This window comes from Prionailurus viverrinus, chromosome D4 (genome assembly GCF_022837055.1).
Source record: "Prionailurus viverrinus isolate Anna chromosome D4, UM_Priviv_1.0, whole genome shotgun sequence".
In the NCBI taxonomy this organism is placed as follows: Eukaryota; Metazoa; Chordata; class Mammalia; order Carnivora; family Felidae; genus Prionailurus; species Prionailurus viverrinus.
Window position 1 is genome coordinate 1041813 of NC_062573.1, and position 8028 is coordinate 1049840.

General features: G+C 59.1%; 1 protein-coding gene across 3 annotated transcripts; it reads left to right on the forward strand.

The window, feature by feature from the left end:
• The first annotated feature begins 362 nt into the window (after positions 1-362).
• On the forward strand, positions 363-5555 carry PTGES2 (prostaglandin E synthase 2). Of its 3 annotated transcripts, none has more exons than XM_047831440.1 (7): positions 363-643; positions 1887-2084; positions 2769-2827; positions 3159-3308; positions 3586-3786; positions 4163-4280; positions 4951-5555. In XM_047831440.1, exons 1-7 carry the CDS (start codon positions 374-376, stop codon positions 5071-5073), a joined length of 1119 nt encoding a protein of 372 aa, XP_047687396.1. In that variant the 5' UTR covers positions 363-373; the 3' UTR covers positions 5074-5555. The 3 variants fall into 3 exon arrangements, with proteins under 3 accessions (XP_047687396.1, XP_047687397.1, XP_047687398.1); XM_047831441.1 differs by having other exon boundaries at positions 1992-2084; XM_047831442.1 differs by having other exon boundaries at positions 517-643; positions 1949-2084.
• Positions 5556-8028: the final 2473 nt, after the last annotated feature.

Genomic DNA, 8028 nt, shown 5'->3' on the forward strand with positions numbered 1-8028 from the left:
GTATCTTTCGATTGGGTGCATGAGGTCGAAGTTAATAAACACACATTACGGAAGACCCTGGGATCCGAAGGCCACACGGCGAGTTCCTGCATTCGGCTCGGGGTCACCACCGAGACCAGTTATATCTCATGTTCAGAAGCCGGGCCTTTAGCGACTTCCATACATCCCAGGGTGTGTTTGAGCGGCTCTAATGGGTGCGTGGAAACTGGGCTCCCGGGACGCAAGCCCATTCCCTCCAGAGTTGTCCTTCCCCGTTCGGCGTCACTGTCACCCCTAGCAACCCTCCCGCGACGGAGACCCGTCCCTTTAAGGGGAGCCTGAGCCCCGGCGGTCTTCGTTTCGCGCGCCCGCCCGCGGCGCCGGCGGAGCGAACATGGCCCAGGTTGCGCGGGCGCTGTGGCCGGTCCCGCACGCTCTGGCCTGGAGGCTGGGCGGTCGCCTCCAGTCGGCACTCCCCGCGCAGAGCCGGGCCGGCTTCGCAGGAGCGGCAGGAGGCCCGGGTCCCGCTGCTACCGCCCGCAAGGGGTGCCCGCGGCTGCTGGGGGCGGCGGCGCTGGCCCTGGGGGGCGTCCTGGGGCTGTACCACACCGCGCGGTGGCACCTGCGCGCCCAGGACCTCCGCGCAGAGCGCTCTGCCGCGCAGGTAAGCCCGGGCCGGATCGAGCCGCGGGTGGGGGTGCTGGGGGGCAGCAACGAACTTCGGGACTTCTGGCGGGGTCAGGTATCGCCTCCTCCGTCCGTTCGTGACCTTGGGCGACTGACTTGGTTTTAAGTCTCTGAGCCCTTAGCGTCCTCATCCGTGAAATGGGGTCGCTACTAATGCCTGCTAACTAGAATTGTTGTCTTTGCCCTAAAGTCGTTTTCTAACGTGTTCTTAGACTTTTTAACGGAAAGCTTTGGAGATCACAAGAAAGGGAAAGAAAGCTTGCGGAGTTTATTATTTTCCATGCTTTTTTTGTCATTTGTCATTTGGAAAGTAATAAAGGTTCCCTAAACCCTTCCACTGCCTTCAGATCCTAAAGCTGTGTATTTATTAGTGTTAGTGTTTTTAGGGAGCCGATGACCCTTAGATTCCAGGCCCCCGGAGACAGAGAGGGACAGGGAGGTGTCCCATAGCCGAGTGGTGGCCCAGCTGCCCTCGCAGTGCCCCATACACATCACCAACACAGCCTTTCTCTGCTGTGGCACCCACCATCCATCCACAGATGCCCCTTTTCTGGACCCAGGGGAGCAGGATGGTGGGAGGGGAGTGGCCTTCTCTGTATCTCTCTGCCCACCCCCATTGGCCAGCTGCAGTTTCCCATCTGAATGGTGAGGAAGGTGGACTGCCGCTGTGGCTTTCCAACATGAATATGCAGCGGCAAAAGCTCACCGGGGGCTGCGGAACATGCAGATCCAGGGCCGAAACCCAGCTACAACCCTCCCCACTTGGAGATCTGAGCTAGACCCCACTCTGACAAGTGCTGGGCTCCGCCCCCTCACCCAGAGTCCCTTGGGCTGAGGGAGTGGCGGTGGGCACTCCAAGTTGAAACAATTGCTCTGCATCTCGGGTGGCACACCTGGGAATGTCTGATGTCCCCTTGGGATAGGAGGGAGAGGAGAGGTATCTAATGTTGAACAGAGACCGGAAGATGCTTCCTCCCCATACTTCCTACCTTTGGGGGGGGGGGGGGAGGGGCGCTGGATGGGCGCTTGAGGCTGGACTGCCCACTGCACGAGCCTGCTCCCCACCTCCCTGTGCCTCCCTTTCTCTCTGCCACCTATCCCCGTTCCTCCTGATGTTCCCTAGAAGTCATCCTAGAAGACTCCCTTGGGAAAAGCTTGCTTGGGGGTGGGGCCTGGGCGCCAGGCTTCAGAAGCCCCTCCTCCCTCTGCTCCCCACCCAGCTCTCCCTGTCCAGCCGCCTGCAGCTGACCCTGTACCAGTACAAAACGTGTCCCTTCTGCAGCAAGGTCCGCGCCTTCCTCGACTTCCACGCCCTGCCCTACCAGGTGGTGGAAGTGAACCCCGTGCGCAGGGCCGAGATCAAGTTCTCCTCCTACAGGAAGGTGCCCATCCTGCTGGCCCAGGAAGGAGAGAGCTTGGTGAGCCTCAGGGAATGACCCCCATGTCCTGGGTTTCCCTGGAGTACCCCCGAGTTAGGCCCTGCTGTACAGCTCTGGAAAAATGTGGGGTCTTTGGACCTTGCTGAGGATTATGAACCAGCTGGGCCAAAGGAGGCAGAGCATCACAGAACTCAACAGTGAGCTCTGAAATCAGGGTGGTGTGGGCTCAGGGTGGGGCTTTGTCACTCCCTGGTTGTGTGACTAAGGGCCACTTAGTCTCTCTGGGCTTGCTTGTTCATTAATCAAAGGAGGACGATACTCTTGGGTGGTAGGAAATGGTTGGCACAGTGCTTGGCTCCTAGCTTGTAGCTTCTAGAGTCCACCTTGCCCCCCACTGTCTGGGAGGCCGGACAGGCAAGTAGGGAGGTCCAAGATGTTAGGTCCTCCCCATACCCTCCTTCCCTTCAGTCACACTTGGGCCTCCCTTACCCAAGATGGGCCTCCCTGAGGATGGGGACTAGGTCCTTGGGGAGGAGAAAGCTCAGCGTGGACATCAGTTTGGGGGACGAACCCCCAGGAATGGATATAAACAATGCCAAGCTTCCCCCCGACCAGTTTCCTCGAATGCCTGGGGGTTTGTTTTAAGAGGACCCTGGTGACCCTGCTGGGGGCCAGACAACCCCTACCCACGCCCCCAATTTAAACCAACCTCTCGTTCTTCAGCAACAACTGAACGATTCCTCGGTCATCATCAGCGCTCTCAAGACCTATCTGGTGTCGGGGTAAGGAGCCCCTCAGAGGCCCAGTCTGGGGTCACATTTCATCCCTTTCATCTCCAGGGAGGCCTCACCTGGGTTCCTACAGGGGCGCAGGGTAGGGCTGCTGCCCGGGTTTCCAGAATGAGCCATGGGCTTTTTGCTCTGAGATACCCCCTTCCTTTCCTCTGCACATCTCCCTCCACCAGGAGGAGGGTGGAAAGTTTTGTGGGTTGGTGCCGGTTCCATCCCGGAGCTGGGTCAGGCTGGGGTAGATACTTACCCTGAGGAGGTCATGGCTCAGCCCCCGCGGAGGAAGAACTACTTGGGATGAGACTCTGGATGTCGTCTCCCAAAGGCAGCCCCTGGAAGACATCATCACCTACTATCCACCCATGAAGGCCGTGAACGACCAGGGCAAGGAGGTGACCGAATTCTGCAACAAGTATTGGCTCATGCTAGATGAGAAGGAGGCCCAGCGAATGTACGGTGGGAAGGAGGCGAGGACGTAAGTGAGGCCGGCGCAGGTTCCAGGAGGTGGCAAGGGCGGGGCCTTCCCAGAGGGGACAGGCTGAGCGAGACACTGTAAGGGGGGAGCACTATGGGAGACCAGGAGGGCTGGGGCCACGGCCAGGGCTGAGTCTCCTTAAGGACCTCCTGCTCAGGCCTCAGCTTCCCATCCGCACGCTGCGCGGTCTAGACAGCGTACCTGCTCCCGCGCCTCCCAGGCCCCAGGCTTCCTAAAAGCCCACCTGGCCTGCCCTCTGTCCCCACTTTGTCCACAGGGAGGAGATGAAGTGGCGGCAGTGGGCAGATGACTGGCTGGTGCACCTGATCTCCCCCAACGTGTACCGCACTCCTGCTGAGGCCCTGGCCTCCTTCGACTACATTGTCAGGGAGGGCAAGTTCGGGACAGTGGAGGGTGCCGTGGCCAAGTACATGGGTGCAGCTGCCATGTACCTCATCAGCAAGAGGCTTAAGAGCAGGTGATGATGGTGTGTGTGTGTGTGTGTGTGTGGCCTGCTGTCTCTCAGTCCCTACTATAAACCAAGTCAGGACTCGAACTCAGAACTTCCAGTTGCCTCCACTACCCCAGGGGAAGCAGGACTGGCCTCAGAGTCCAGAGCTGGGTGCCTGCCTTCTGCCTTCTTCTGTTTCCTTCTCTGTGGTCGGGTCTCTTTCCTCCTCTGCCCACGGCCTCCCTGTCTGGGACAGATGATGACTGATTTTTGCAGGGGTGATGCCCCTCAGGGGAGCAGCCCTGCCCCCCCCCCCCCCCCCCCCCACCGCGAGCCTTGCTGCTGTCGCAACCTGGGCTGAGGTTTGGAATTCCCCTGATGGACTTCCCCCTTCCCCACCCAGGCACCACCTCCAGGATGATGTTCGTGCGGACCTCTATGAGGCTGCCAACAAGTGGGTGGCAGCCGTGGGCAAAGACCGGCCCTTCATGGGGGGCCAGCAGCCAAATCTGGCTGATCTGGTGAGTGTGGTGGTGGCAGGGGGTGCCCAGACCTGAGGGGCCTGTCTGGGCAGAGAAAGCCCGGATGTAGGCAATACCTCCATCTCAACAGCTCTCCCACTCCGGAGGCACCTGGCTCCCTGCAAGGAACTGTCTTGATTTACATAACTGACAGGCTCAGAGGAGGGGTGGGCTTCAGGCCCAGCTTGATCAAGGGGCCCAAATGGTATACGGTCTCAGCCTCTCCTGTTTCATCTCAACCCCTTGGGGTTGGCTTTAGCTTGAGGCAGGCCTGGGTCCAGCGCTCCAAGCTTGCACCCAGCAAAAGTCCCGGGACGGTGTCTTGTTGGTCTGGCTTCAATGCCAAGCCTTGAAGCCGTCCTTCAAGCCAAGGTGGAATATGTTGATTGCCAGGTCCGGGTCTTAGGGCTGGGGGGCGGGGGGGGGGGGTCCCCTCTCCTCAGCACATTTTCCCAAAGGAATCTCTGGAGGTGAGGGTTCTTGCCCAGATGTGGGGTGTGGGTGAAGGGCAGGCAAAACCTATAGAAATCCCACACACTTCACTCAAAGCCCCAAGTGCAAAATTGGCTGTTTAGTGAGCACTTTCAGAGAGGAGAGGTGACGGGCCCCAGGGCACACAACTGGTGGAGGACAGGGCAGGTCTGGACACCCCCTCTGTACCCACCCCCAGGCAGTATACGGTGTGCTGCGTGTGATGGAGGGCCTGGAGGCTTTTGACGACCTGATGCGTCACACCCACATCCAGCCCTGGTACCTGCGGGTAGAGAAAGCCATTGCTGAGGTCCCCCAGTGACCTGAGTGTCCCAGGAGGGGTGCGAGACAGCGGAAGACACCAGCTGCCAGGACCAGGACCATGGGGTCAGCACCTGGTGATGCTGTGCGCTGGGGGACAGGATCGTTCTGCATCTTGCCCCCCCCCCTCCCAGCCCCAACGTTCTAGCATTGGACACCTGCTGAGGCCGTGGGACGCTGGGGGACAAAACCCAGGTTTGATTTCTGTTCGTAGTCCCCCTGAGGGGCACCCCGGCCCCAAGGAGCCAGCCCACCCCTGCCTCCCATCCTGGGCCTCCCTACTTTCAGCCATTCTCGGGGGCTCTCAGTGGCTGCTGTGTCCACACCTTGTGGGTGGGGATTGGGTCGGGCTCCTGTCCTGGACGAGGGAAGTGGGAATAGTCCGGTTCACAGAGGATTTCATCCCTGGCTCCTCTTGGCTCCTGCCCTTCCCAAGTGCCCCCGAGACTCTGTGTCATGTTGGCAATAAAGAAAAGGTTTGCATCTGTCGTGGAGATCTGTGGCGAAATGCTGCATGGGAGGTTTCAGAAGGAGGCCGTGTCCAGCCCTGGTGGTAACTGCTATCTGTCCAGTGCCTTCTAGGTGTCAGGCCTGGGGTGAAGGACTTAGCAGGCTTTGTGTCACATAAACCCTGGCACGCCACCACAGGATAAGCAGCAGGGAGGCTTGAGGGGTCCCAGGGCACGGGTCCAGCTCTGCCCCTCGCTGACCGTGGGACTTGGGGCAGTGGCGCCCCTCCCTGAGCCTCAGTGTCCTCATCTGTCGAGTGAGCATAATGATAGTCTCCACCTCGAGGGGAGGTGGTGAGGGTTTGATGGGGAGGTGCAGGTCAAGTGTGGAGAAGGACACCGGGCTCAGAGCAGGGGCTGGACGGATCTCATCCTGCTCTACACATCAGGAGAGAAGGTTCCAAGAACACTGTCCCTTTCAGGGCCCTCTGAGGCAGGTGGGCACCCAGGCTTCAGTCCCAGGCCTGCGACTTCACAGGTAGGGGACTCTGGAACAAGGGGTCTAGAGGGAGAAGCCAGCTCTAGGAGCAATGGTCGTTGGGGGCGGGGGGGGGGGGGGGGTAAATGAGTGGCGCCCCCTTCTGAGCAGAGCACCCTGGTCGGGGGTCCCCATTCCCCTGGTCTCAGCAAATGAAGAGCACAGTGGCCTCCCCAGGCCAGACAGGTGGCTAGTGGGCAGAACTCTACTCCCTGGGCTCTCCCTGCCGGGGCAACTGGGCAACCCCTTCCCCCAGACCCCCTCAGGAGAGTTTTAAAATTTTATTTTCTTTATTAGTTTTTTTTTTTAAACGTAAAAATAATTTGGGGCACGTGGGTGGCTCAGTCAGTTGAGCGTCCAGCTTCGGCTCAGGTCATGATCTCACTGTTTGTGAGTTCGAGCCCCGCATCGGGCTCTGTGCCGACAGCTCAGAGCCTGGAGCCTGCTTCCGATTCTGTGTGTGTCTGTGTCTCTCTCTCTCTGCCCCTCCCCCACTCGCAATCTGTTTCTCTCTCTCTCTCTCAAAAATAAACATTTAAAAAACATAAAAAGAATTCATGTGCCTTGTGATGGCAGACATTGAAATAAGAGGCCTGAGGAGCATTCTGGAGGCAAAACAGCCTAACGTTTGGAAGCAGTGGCCTCAGTCTCTCCTGCAGAGCTGCTCTGCTACCTGCTTGTTCTCGTTCCCGTCACAGGCTTCTGTCCTTGTCAGCGCATGTGACGCTGGCTTGTTCTTCACAGCTGCAGAGTGCTCGCTGCATGGATAAGCCATAGCCCACTGGCCAGGCCAGCTCCCCTTCCTGTCTCCTGGGAGTGCCTCTCCTGTGGGAGGAAGGAGAGAAGCCAAGGCTGGAGGCCACATCAGTCTGTGGCATGAGGCCACCTCCAAGAGCCACGCTTGTGTCCAGAATACTGTTCCTCTGAATCAGTCAGGCCTTAAGTCCTCAAAGGCCTTTGCTCCAGGGACCCGGGCCTGCGGATCCCAGTCTTCCCTCGGGCAGGATAGGAACTAGGCCAGCAGGGCTGTGGGTCCCCCAGGGAGGGCCTTCCCTGCATCCCTGTCCCTCTTCCCATCTCTTCACAGACAGCCTTTTCCTGCCACCCAGCTGTCCGTGACGCCGTGGCCAGGGGAGGGTCTCACCGCCCACATCTCCACCCTATGCTCCCTGCCCCTTCTCTCCTGCTCAGCCCAGGGATTGTGTCTCCCAGCACAGGCTTCCCCACTTGAGGCCTGGTCTGGCTAAGGAGGCTCAGGTACAGGCCAGGCCCCAGCTACCACCTACCTTCTCCCTGTTTTCACAGATTCAGATATTTTCTTCTGTCTCTGCATTTCACAGAGGAGGATATGGTTGTGGCAGAACCGTGTGCTGGGGACAGGGACCTGGCTGGGGGCTTTTTCCCTGGGGCCGCTGCAGGCCGAAAGGCACCCACCGGCACCCTCCACACCCTCCTCCACTGACTGGTCACCTTGATGAAAAGGCCAAGGACGATAGTAGCTAGACCTGTTCCCTGCGACTGAGGCTGGAGAATGGCCAGTCAACCCAAGGCCACCGTGGGACACCAACTGAGCGTGCTTCTTCCCCTGAGTATCCTCCACCGCAGGTGACAACCCTGCCTCAGTTTTCCCAAATGCTCCTTGGCCAGCCCCTGGGTATATTTTCTCATAACCACCAGAGGGCAGTAGAGGATGCGAAACAGGGCCGCATGCTGCCACCTCGTGACCAGCTTCAGAATCGCATCTCTTGTCTGGCTGGTCTTTGTTATCCAGCGACTCTTGGCTCATCTATAAAATGCGTTGAGCAGGTAAGGGTCCAAAAATGGGCAGGCAGGAAAAGCCACACCTCTCGGAGGAAAGGGCCCCAAGCCAAGAACCTCTGCCCCATTTTGGTCAGGCTCAGATCAGGGCAGATGCCCTGTGGCCTTGATGACAGCAGAAGGCCTGAGGTGGGAACCTTGTCACTACCTG

What these genes read in the sequence shown, in the direction of transcription:
- PTGES2 (XM_047831440.1), top strand. Translation starts at nt 374, where the DNA reads ATGGCCCAGGTTGCGCGGGCGCTGTGGCCGGTCCCGCACGCTCTGGCC. An exon ending in GGTGGGAAGGAGGCGAGGAC is followed by an intron (nt 3,309 to 3,585) that starts GTAAGTGAGGCC and finishes CTTTGTCCACAG; the next exon opens with GGAGGAGATGAAGTGGCGGC. An exon ending in AGCCAAATCTGGCTGATCTG is followed by an intron (nt 4,281 to 4,950) that starts GTGAGTGTGGTG and finishes ACCCACCCCCAG; the next exon opens with GCAGTATACGGTGTGCTGCG.